General features: G+C 43.8%; 1 protein-coding gene across 3 annotated transcripts in view; it reads right to left on the bottom strand.

The window, feature by feature from the left end:
- The window catches only part of fbxw4 (F-box and WD repeat domain containing 4), a 143,089-nt gene extending 136,101 nt beyond the window's left edge, over window positions 1-6,988 (bottom strand). For all 3 annotated transcript variants that reach the window (XM_078223026.1, XM_078223029.1, XM_078223027.1), the window contains exon 1: window positions 6,607-6,988. In XM_078223026.1, coding sequence (XP_078079152.1) covers window positions 6,607-6,803 — 197 coding nt within the window. In that variant the 5' untranslated portion in view covers window positions 6,804-6,988. The remainder of the gene's footprint in view (window positions 1-6,606) is intronic.
- Window positions 6,989-12,543: the final 5,555 nt, after the last annotated feature.

The following is a 12,543-nucleotide window of genomic DNA, read 5'->3' as shown; positions in this document are numbered from 1 at the left end:
GATCAAGAACAATGAGGTATATGCAAATTAATGGAAACTTGGATTTAAACTTGTATAAATGCCCCCCCAAAACACTGTGGTATAAACCTGTGCAATCCATGAAGACTGAAAGGTTGGATATTTCAATACTGGCAAGCTAAAAACTAGACACATCAGGAGCTTTAACTTAAACTTCATGTCTCAGCTCAGAACAGCAACGCTCTCTGTCTCCCATCTTTAGTCATGATAGTTGGGTCGCAGACTCTTAGCACTCACTCAGTTAAAGGAAGAAGATGCACTTTCATAGCATCTTGCCAGGTCTCCGAAAAACATTTCAAAGCACTCCATGTACAATGAATCATTCTGAAGTGCAGTCACCTTTTGAACACAGCAAGATCCCACAAAAAAGCACTGAAATGAATGGTCCAATTAATTTGCTTTTTTTGTGACACATCAACACACTAAGCTCTTCTTCAAATCATGTCATGGGAATTTTTTCATGAACCTAATCCAAAGCATGGGACCTTACATTAAGTTGTTCGTTCTCTACACCCTAGCTATGGCTATAACACAAAATTATGCACCCTCTCCTTTCCTTCTCCCCTATGTACTCTCTGTACGGTATGCTTTGGCTGTATAGTGCACAAGAAACAATACTTTTCATTGTATGTTAATACAGTGACAATAATAACTCAAACTAATTTATCACCTCACCAAAAAATGGCTTTGTTGACAATGTTGCATTCCCCTAGTGCTGCAACAGTGTGTCAGCCTAGATTATCTACTCTTGTACTAGAGCTCAACCCACAACCTTATAAATCAGACGCAAAGGTGCTGACAAATGAAGCAGGCTGACACAAAATAAGACAAGGAAGAAACAGAAAATAAATCAGATTTCTGATATCTGGTTTCAATTTTAGAAGCTGAACTATTGACATTGGGATGATGTTAACAGTTAGAATTACAAGCAAAATGAGCAAAAATGATTGCAAGCTGATTTAAACCATGGTGGGATTATTTCTTAAATTGGGTTGGCTCTTGATACAGAGGTATCAGCTTGTTAATCGTGCATGCCACTCAATCAATGCACAAATTGGTTCAAGTGGTGAAGATATGTCACGAATTGCGAATCTTCAACCCATGCTGGTCGATTTACACTGTTCCTCTATTTGATTCATACAAGTGGCATTTCGCCTTTAGCTTCCTTATTATTTTTAAGTAATTGCTGCATTTGTACATGAACCGCTCATTAAGTTTGCCATAGAAAGTTAAGACTGCAAATATCTTCTAAACCACATGGTGACTGCCAATGCAATCTCTCTGACTCAGAAAGGAACAATGTGGAGTCTCATTTGAGTTGTACTTCCAGCAGGTAACGAAGCAAAGAACTTTTGAGCTGAAGGGTGCAGAGAAAAATGCCTAACCAGTTGGGTATAGGTTGCAACACCCCAGTCCAGCAACATCTAAGCAAAGGAGCCATTTCCTGCCAGTTGGTGAGTCTCATCTCAAACAAGCAAGGCAGGGTAATTGGCACAGAAAGGTCTAAATAAAACAAAGGTACCTTTCAGAGAGGTCAAACTTAATGATTCAAAAGATTTTAAAGTGAAAAATATAATTCTTAAAGAAAGGCCAGTATTAATTCGGAGCAGGAACTTGTTTCCTTTGCCAGTTTCTCTCGTATCTCCCTTTATTCCCTCGACAAGATCATCTAGTCCACATGACCCAACTGCTGCTCTCTCAACCTTATTCCTACTAAATTGCTGACCATCCAACTTGTCTTCTTGGCTGTCATTATTAATGGTTCTAATCAGGTTCTGCCCCGCTCTTTATCAAATCTGCTGTCATCATCCCTCTCCTCAGAAACCAACGCTTGAACCTTTGTCACTTCATATTCATGCCATCACTAGTACCTCCTATTTCCACCTCTGTAACATCACCAGACCTCGCCCCTGTCTCAGCTGATCTGCTGCTAAAATCTCCGTCTATGTCTTCCTTACCTCCACAATTGACTATTCCATCACAATCCTGTTTGGTTTCCCATATTCTTCCCTCCAAAACTCTGCTGTTCATGTTGATACTCACACCATGTCTCCATATCATCACTGTGCTAACTCTCCTCCTACACTGGCTCCCCATCAGGCAACATCTTGACTTGAAAATTCTCAAATCCCTGAATTGCCTTTACCCTCTCTATCTCTGTAATCTCCTCCAACCTACAACCCTCCAAGATATATGCACTCCTCTAATTCTGGCCACTCATGAATTCTCAGCTTTAAAAGCTCCACATGTGGGCGCCATACCTTATATTGCCTAGACCAGGTCCAAAGCTCTGGAATTCCCTTCCTACACTTCTTAGCTCACTTTCCTCAAAGACACTCCTTCAAACATATCTCTTTGACCAAGCTTTCGGTCACCTTATCTAATGTCTCCTTGCATGGCTTCATGTCATACTTTGTTTTCTAGTGCTCCTGTGAAGTATCTTGGGACATTTTACTGCGTTGAAATTGCTGTAAAATATTTTTGCTGTTGACTGTCCTACATCTCAGTCACCCTTTCCTCTCCAAAGCCCTTAAACATGTTGTCACCTCCTAAATTGATGTCCATCTTTATTGAACAGCTCCATGTTTGAATCCCTCCAATCAGCATTTGTGACTTTAAGAGCTGTTAGTGGCAGGTGTGCACCTACCACTAACAGCTCTTATGTGTTATGTGACTGTGACAAAGGTAAACTATCTTTCTCATCCGTCTCAAACTACCTGCAGCCTTTGAGATGGTTGACTCCACCATCCCCCTCCAACATCTCCCCACTGTCATCCAGCTGGTTACAACTGGACTTCACAGATTGTTAGTGTGCCGAAGCAGGCCATTCGGCCCAGTGTGGCTGCACCAGCTCTCCAGATGAGCATTATGACTTAGTGCCGTTCTCCTGCTTTTTCTGCATACCCTTGTACATGGTTTCTGTTCAGATAATTATTGAATGCCCTGATTAAACCTGCCTCCACTGCATTGCCAGTCGGTACAATCCAAATCCAAACCATTCGCTGTATAAAAATGTTTTTTCTCACATCACCCCTGGAAGCAGGGGTTTTTAACCTGAGAATCATCACACCTCAGGGAAGGGGCAAGTTGAGAAGGCAGGTCTTCATGAATAACTTCGGGGGGGCGGGGCGGGCCCGGTGGCACAGTGGTTAGCACCGGGTTCAATTCCGGCTTTGGGTGACTGTGTGCGTGGAGTTTGCACATTCTCCCAGTGTCTGCATGGGCTTTCTCCGGGGGCTTTGGTTTCCTCCCACAGTCCAAAGATGTGCAGCTAGGTGGATTGGCCACTCTAAATTTCCCCTTTGTGTCCCAATCCATCACGCAAACCAGCCTCCCATCCATTGATTCTGTCTACACTTCCCGCTGCCTCGGCAAAGCAGCCAGCATAATTAAGGACCTTATGCACCCCGGGCATTCTCTCTTCCACCTTCTTCCTTCAGGAAAAAGATACAAAAGTCTGAGGTCACATGCCAACCGACTCAAGAACAGCTTCTTCCCTGCTGCCGTCAGACTTTTGAATGGACTTAACTTGCATTAAGTTGATCTTTCTCTACACCCTAGCTATGACTGTAACACTGCATTCTGCACTCTCTCGTTTCCTTCTTTATGAACGTATGTTTTGTCTATAGCGTGCAAGAAACAATATTTTTCACTGTATGTTAATACATGTGACAATGTTAAATCAAATCAAAATCAAATCAAATCAAGATGTGCAAATTAGACAGATTAGCCATGGGAAATGTGTGGGGTTACAGGAAGACTGCTTGAACTGATGAAGAAATATAAGATCATCTTCAGTGAAGTGTGAGGCAAGATAAAAGCATGTAGGTAAAGATCTATGTGAATCCAGAGGCGACCCCTCAATATTTTAGGGCAAGACTAGTGCCATGTGCCTCATGAGAAAAGGTGGATACCGAATTAAAAAGGTTGTACGAATTGGGCATTATCCAGTTCACAGAATGAGCAGTACTCATCATTCCCGTTTTGAAGTCAGACAAGGCCATCCACAGTTGTGGGGACTACAAGCTAATAATCAGGATGCCAAATTGGATAAATATCCAATTCCAAAGATTGAAGACCTGAATGCTAAACTGGCCAGAGGTCAATCCTACGCAAAGCTGGATATGGGTCACACGAATCAGCAACTTCAATTAGATGGTGCTTCCCAAGGTAATGTCATGATAAACACACACACAAAGGTTTGTTCCAGTATACGCGCCTGCCCTTTGGTGTGTCATCAACATATGCTATTTTCCAGAGGACAATGGAAGGTCTGTTGCAAGGGCTGCCATGAGTTATCGTCTACCTTGATAATGTTCTTATAACTGGTTTGACAGAAGCCGAGCACCTATCTCACTTGGAAGAGGTGTTAAAGAGATTTCAAGAGGCTGGAGCTTGCCTCAAAAAGAAGAAATGTATTTTTCAAGCCATCAAGGTAGCCTGAATAGGGTACATGTAGATGCACACAAATTACACCTCACGGAAGACAAGGGCAAGACCATAAAGGAGGCACCAGCCCCCAAATACACATCTGAGCTCAAGTCATTTTTAGGAATGGTGAACTGCCATGGATGACTGACGCTGTGAGGCAGCAGTGCTAAGCACCGTGCCACCGCCATGGACCTGTTGGTCCGTTCAACGTTTTTGCTCTTTATCAAAGCGCATTCAAAGTGGATGGAAATGTTTGAGGTGAAGTCTCTGATATCACACGCTATAGTTGAGAAATTACGCCAATTTTTTTCCACCCATGGAATACATGATGTGATAATGCCTGACAATAGAACAGCCTTCACAGGTGCTGAATTTCAGAACCACATTAGGATTGCACCTTACCACCCAGCATCCAATGGACTAGCTGAACGAGATGTCCAAGTCTGGCCTAAAGAAGTAATCAGGAGGGACCCTGGAGATCACAATCTCATGATTCCTTCTGGGCATTAGAACCACTCTGCATGCAACAATGGGAGCAGAGTTATTAATGAACTGTCATCTCAGAATGAAACTGAGCCTCTAATTTCCAAATTTGCTGGGGAGGGTAGACGCCAGCCAAAGCAGTCAGAACTCAAACCATGATTCATGTAAGTCAACATGGTCATTTTCAGTGGATGAAACCACATTTGTGAGGAATTTTGGGAGTGGGTTGAGTTGAGTCCCTGGAGTCATTGTATCCAAAACTGGACCCCTGTCTTATCAAGTGAATGGAGAAGGAAGGATCATCTGGAAACACGTAGACTACTTGAGAACGCCTGAGTTGCCCCAGCAGCCAGTGCTGCCATCAGAAGCTATATTGCCATCTGGAAATGTTGTCCATTATCCAAGCATTGAAGTACCAGGTCATCCTGTTACAGGCACAACTGATTTCCCCATGGAAACAGATGGAACTGAGATGCCTGTACCTGAAGAAACACCTGTCATTGTGGTTTCTACAGACAGCACACCGGTGGAAGCAGCCCAGACTAGGGAGTTACACTGCTCCACTAGGAATCAGAAACTACCTGAAAGACTTCATTTATAACGGACAGGTTTCATGTGTCAAATATTCAATTATCAAAGGTTGAGTAAATTGATTATCAATTGTATAAAATACCTTGGCGGGGGAGGGATGTGCTAATTGTTCCCTGTAAGGGTCACATGAAGCCGATCAGGGACAGGGTTGGGGGATCACTCCAGTAAGTAGGGGGGTTTGGTTCCAGAACCACCTTGGAAGCTGGATGCAGTCATGGAGCTGCAAGTCTTAGTATATATAGCTTTTACCTGTAAATAAACATGTTGTTGTTTCTCCCTTGACCGGTGAACAAGAATTACAACCTCTCTCCACTCTAAATTAAATCCTTAAACCTACCTCTTTGACCAAGCTTTTGGGCTGCTGACCAAATGTCGTCTTATGTGGTTTGTGTCAAATTTTGTTCCATAAATGCTGCTGTTGAGGCTATGGGACGTTTTATTTAAAGACCCTCTATATAAATAAGTTGTAGTTGCATTTTGCCAGGCAAGCACAATCATCAGTTTGTCATCACCCACACGCCTCATTCCTCAAACCAGAGAGTCACTTATCACATTTCTAAAATTTCGATGCCCATTTAATTATTTTTAATTTCAATGTTATTTCTCGATCCCAGATCCCAATTGCATTTGCCCTTTAGTGATTACCTAAATACGCCCGCCCGCTCCTCCTTCACCTCGAATCCTCCAACGAGAAACTGAAAATTGAACTCACCAACTGCCTTGCTCCGTCGCAAAACTCAAATCAAAATAAAATGATTTAAAATAAACTTTACAGCAATAAGTGCCGGATTTTTAAAAATTAAAACCAGTGGTCTAACTTGAGCTCGGGAGCTGTCGAATTGGTATATGATTTTTTTTTTAACGTGCATAATTGCGGCGCCAGCCCGTAAGATTAAAAAGGCGAGAGATTTCTAAAATGTTGTTTTTGTGGAGAGTGAAATATCTTCTTTAGACTTTGAGGGGGGCTGAGACGGACGGGTGACGGTTGGTAACCATGGAGATTAGTAGTATGGTCGCAGGCTGAAGGTAGGCCGCACCTCAATATCGTCCTCAGCGGTAAATAGTTTTAAAATGTCTCCTTACGTGTCTCTGCCGAGCCTGGTGATGCCGGTGTTGAGGGAGACCTTGGCTATCCTCCTCCAGAGGGTATCCCTGCTGATGAGGGAGTGGAATTTCTTGCAGACCTGGGATAACCTGCCCAGGGCCTGGGTGTCAGAGTAAGAGAAGAGGAGCAGGAGGATGTCTTCAGGCAGCTGGGGCAAGAGCAGCACCAGCATCATCCCCACTCACACTCCAGTGAGAAATTACAACCGGCACAAAAGAAACATAAAGTAATCCCCCTCCTGCACGTATTCCCATGTTCTCCCTTCTTGCTTCCTAAACTCCACTGCTGGCCATTTGCAAGGAGGCACAACTGGTGTCACATGTGTAAACAAGGTTTGAACTTCCTCATCATGTCATACATGCAATTGCATCGTAGTTTTTTGAATCTTAACTCCTCTGGAAAATTATGTTATTATTTCCTTTGTTTTGGGGAGGGTGGCAGTGAACATCTATAAAAAGATAGAGTTCCATTTATCTATAAAAAGATAGCGTTACATTTATACAGTGGCTAAAACAATCGTACCAAACCACTTCATGTTGGTTTTAAAATGGTATGGCTTAAATTTCACATGGTTCACAATTGTTCTATCATTCAGCCAATTATTTACATCCATACATATTACTTTTATATTTCATGCATATCTTTCTTTTTATTCATTCATGGGACATGGACATCACTGCCTGGCCAGCATTTATTGACCATCCTTAGTTGCCTGAGGGCAGTTGAGAGTCAATCATATTGCTGTGGCTCTGGAGTCACAGGTAGACCGGACCAGGTAAGGACGGCAGATTTCCTTCCCCAAAGGGCATTAAAGTTTAAAGTTTATTTATTAGGGTCACAAGTAAGCTTACATTAACACTGCAATAACATTTCTGTGAAAATCCCCGAGTCGACACACTCCGGCACCTGTTCAGATATAATGAGGGAGAATTTAGCATAGCCAATACACCTAACTAGCACGTCTTTCGGACTGTGGGAGGAAACTGGAGCACCCGGATAAAACCCACGCAGACACGGGGAGAACATGAAGACTCTGCACAGACATAGCACGAGCGGCACAGTGGGCTAGCACTGCTGCCTCACAGCACCAGGGACCAGGTTCAATTCCCGGCTTGGGTCACTGTCTGTGTGGAATCTGCACATTCTCCCCGTGTCTGCGTGGGTTTCCTCCAGGTGCTCCAGTTTCCTCCCACAGTCAGAAAGACGTGCTGATTAGATGCATTGACCATGCTAAATTTTCCCTCAGTGTACCCGAACAGGCGCCAGAGGGTGGCGACTGGGGGATTTTCACAGTAACTTCATTGCAATATTAATGTAAGCCAAATTGTGACTAATAAATTAACTTTAACTTGACAGTAACCTAAACCGGGGATCAAACCCAGGTCTCTAGTGCTGTTAGGCAGCAGCACTAACCACTGTGCCACCGTGCTTCCCATTAGACATTAGTGAACCAGATGGGTTTTTCTGACAATCGACAAAGGTTTCATGGTCATCAGTAGATCCTTAATTCCAGATATTTTTCATAAAATGTTAGCCATGGCTCAGTAGTACCACTAAAACCTCTAAGTGCTAAGCAGCTCTACAATCAATGGATTAGATCTCGGCTCTACAGTCTTGCCACATCCAAACGTGAATGGTGGTTACAATTAAACCATTCACGAGAGGAGGAGGCTCCACAAATATTCCCTCAATCAGAAGGAGGAGCCCAGCACATCATTGCAAAGGGTAAAGCTGAAGCATTCGCAACAATCTTCAGCCAAAAGTGTCAAGTAGGTGATCCATCTTGCTCTTCTCCGGAGGTCCCCAGGATCACATATATCAGTCCAATGAATATAATCCTAAACAACTTAGTCTCTCCTCATATGATAGTCCTGCCATCATCCCAGGACTCCTGGTAAAACTTCACTGCCCTCCCTCCATAGCAAGAACATCCTTCCTCAGATAAGAGCACCAAAACTGCACACAATACTCCAGGTGTGGGCTCACCTACACCCGATACAATTGCAGTAAAGCACCCTTATTCCGATACTCAAATCTTCTCATTATGAAGGTCAAGATACCATTTGCCTTCTTTATACCTGCATTACTTTCAGTGACTGATGCACGAGGGCACCAAGGTCTCGCTGATATCCATCTCTCTCAATTTACACTCTTTCAAATAATCTGCCTTCCTATTTTTGCTACTGAAATGGATAACCTCACATTTATCCACATTATACTGCCTCTGCCATGTATATGCCCACTTAATCAGCCTATTCAAATCATGTTGAAGCATCTCTGCATCCTCCTCACAACTCAACCTCCCACCCAATTTTGTATCATCTGTAAATTTGGGAGATAATGGGTCCTATTTTACTATTTTGATTCCAAGTTCTGGGTGGACTTGAAACTGGGAGTGTTTCAGATCTGACTTTCAGACCCGTTCTCAGGCGCCCCCATATGCACTCTGCCTGCAAAAATATAATGTGGATAAATGTGAGGTTATCCATTTCAGTAGCAAAAAATATCAGCAATTCCAAATCGCGCTGCACAACCCTGTGGGTGGGGCTTAATGCACCTGAAACCCTGCAGCTCTGATCGGCGCCTCCAATTGCACATGCACAAAAAAAAGATAGAATGCGGCTCCCCTGCCACATCACTCCTGGACTGGATAATGCCTTCCCCTGGCCCCCACAGACATTGCCCCACAGAGCATTGACCCTTATTCCCCCCAACCCCTCCACCACCCAGACTGATTGCGGGCCCCTTTCCCCTCACTGATCTCAGGCAGAGTGGCGGCGGACCCCCCTTCCCCCCACTGATCTCAGGCAGAGTGGCAGCAAATCCCCCCCCCCCCCCCACTGATCTCAGGCAGAGTGGCAGCAGACTGCGCCCCCCCCTTCCCCCCCACTGATCTCAGGCAGAGGACCGTTGGACCCACCTTCCCCCACCCAGCCCCGCCCACCAATCTCAAGCAGAGAGCCGTCGGACCCAACGTCGCCACCCCCTACACCCCTCACCCCCCCCGCCCCCACCAATCTCAAGCATACAAATGGCAATCGTGCCCATTTCAGGCATGGTCCTGATCATGGCCATTTTCGGGCCTTGGTAAAGGCCGGCGTGGAGGCGGGCTATTCATCTCACGCCCGACTTTACCAAGTTTTGGTGCCCGACTTGACTGTAAAATTGATTCACAACTTGATTGTAAAATTGGGCCCAATACATTTAGTTCCTTCGTCCAAATCGTTAATATATAATGTGATCATTGGGGTCCTAGCACAGATGCCTGCAGTACCCCACTAGTCACTGCCTGCCAATCGGAAAAAGACCCATTTATTCCAATTCTTTGCTTCCTATTTGCTAACCAACTTTCTATCCATCTCAAGACACTACCCGCAATCCCATGTGCTTTAACTTTACACAGTATTATGCTATGTGAGACCTTGTTGAAAGCCTTCTGAAAGTCTAAATAAACCACATTTACCGGTTCTCCCTGGTCAACTCTACTTGTTCATTTCATTAAGTGAAGTACACTTAAAGTGAAGTGCATTTTGTGAAGTACACTTCATTTAAAAGTGTACTTATGTACCTTCATTTTTCCTAAAGATGCTGTTTCTATACAAAATACATAGACAATAGATCATTATGGGTTCGTACACTTTTCTGTCTTCTTCGTCTGCTGGGATAGACTTTTTAATGGAGTATAATTGCAGAGGTGTTTCATCCAACTGATTGTTCATGTGTGAGCTGAGGTATTGCATTTTACCACAATTACTCTTCCCGCTGCCTCGCAAAAGCAGCCAGCATGGACAAGGACCCCACAATCCCAGACATTCTCTCTCCCATCTTCTTCCTTCGGGAAAAAGATATAAAAGTCTGAGATCACATACCAACCGACTCAAGAACAGCTTCTTCCCTGCTGCCATCAGACTTTTAAATGGATCTACCATATATTAAACTAATCTTTTTGTACATCCTCGCTGCAACTGCAACACTACATTCTGCACCCTCTCCTTTCCTTCTCCCAATGTACTCTATGAACGGTATATTTTGTCTGTATGTTGAAACAATACTTTTCATTGTATCCCAATACATGTGAAAATAATAAATCAAATCACTTCTTGTTGAGTTCTCTGTCCAAAGGCAGGTCCTTGGCAATTATTTGCAAAGCCTTGGCAGGTGCGATGATTTTTTTTACTACAAGGTAGTCATGGAGGCAGATCCCGAGTTTTCCTGAGCCACAAGAGGGATCAACCCTTGTGCTGCTGGCGTTAATCTGATCCAAATGCTAGTCATCTAGCCAACTGTAGTACCCCTACCCCCATTATCACCATTGCCACTGCATTACATTGTGTTCCAAGGTGTTTCACAGAGGTGCATTCTTTTAAATTGCCAAATCAAAGAAGAAGGTATTAGAAGGGTTAACTAAAAGATTGATATAAGCAATGGGTTTAAAGGAGGGTATTAGACAGAATTGGAGGTTTAGAAAGGTTATTTCAGAGCATGGGGCCTGGACTACAAAAGGTATGGCTGCTGATGATGGGGGGAAGAAAAAGAAAGGCTTGCATTTTATGCCACCTTTCGCAACTTCAGGACACCCGAAAGCACTTTTCGATTAAGTACTTTGAAATAGAGTCACTGTTGTGAATAGGAAACAAGGCAGTCAATTGTGTATAGCAAGCTCCCACAAACAAGAAGGCAAATGGGATGTTGGCCTATATCGCGAGGGGGATAGAATATAAAAGCAGGGATGTCTTGATGCACCTGTACAGGGCATTGGTGAGGCCGCAGCTGGAATACTGTGTGCAGTATTGGTCCCCTTATATGAGGAAGGATATATTGGCATTGGAGGGAGTGCAGAGAAGGTTCACCAGGTTGATACCGGAGATGAGGGGTTTGGATTATGAGGAGAGGCTGAGGAGATTGGGTTTGTACTCGTTGGAGTTTAAAAGGATGAGGGGGGATCTTATGGAGACTTATAAGATAATGCGGGGGCTGGATAGGGTGGAGGCGGAGAGATTCTTTCCACTTAGTAAGGAAGTTAAAACTAGAGGACACAGCCTCAAAATAAAGGGGGGTCGGTTTAAGACAGAGTTGAGGAGGAACTTCTTCTCCCAGAGGGTAGTGAATCTCTGGAATTCTCTGCCCACTGAGGTGGTGGAGGCTACCTCGCTGAATATGTTTAAAGCGCGGATGGATGGATTCCTGATCGGTAAGGGAATTAAGGGTTATGGGGATCAGGCGGGTAAGTGGTACTGATCCACGTCAGATCAGCCATGATCTTATTGAATGGCGGGGCAGGCTCGAGGGGCTAGATGGCCTACTCCTGCTCCTATTTCTTATGTTCTTATGTTAACAGCAATGTAAGAATGATAGTGACCAGTTAATTTGGAAAGCAATGAGATGTGCAGTTGCAGCTTTCTCAGTCTCTTTCTAGAAGAGTTTGCTATTCTCTGTGAAGAGCTGTCTAGCCTAGTATCAGTAGCTTCTCATGAATTAGGACCTGAACAATATGAAAGTATGAGCAAACTTGCATTTAAATAGTATTTATATAAACAGCTATAGAAACAATGCATTACTTTGGAAGTGCATTCAATCTTGTTACATAAGCAAATACACTAACTATCAATTTAATGAGCTAATGACCAGATAATCTATTTTGTCAGTGTTGGTTGAGAGATAAATGTCAGCCAGGGTACTTCCCCTTCTCTTTCAAATGGGATCTTTTCCATTTTTTTATTTGTTCATAGGATGTGGGCATTACTGGCTGGGCCAGCAATTATTGCCCATCCCTAATTGCCCTGGAACTGAGTGGCTTGCGAGGCTGTTTCAGAGGGGCAGTTAAGTGTCAACCCCATTGCTGTGGATCTGAAGTAGTAAGAAGTTTAACAACACCAGGTTAAAGTCCAACAGGTTTATTTGGTAGCAAAAGCCAC

This window comes from Mustelus asterias, chromosome 11 (assembly GCF_964213995.1).
Source record: "Mustelus asterias chromosome 11, sMusAst1.hap1.1, whole genome shotgun sequence".
In the NCBI taxonomy this organism is placed as follows: domain Eukaryota; kingdom Metazoa; phylum Chordata; class Chondrichthyes; order Carcharhiniformes; family Triakidae; genus Mustelus; species Mustelus asterias.
Note: the sequence above shows the minus strand (reverse complement) of the source record. Positions and strands in the feature narration are given on the sequence as shown.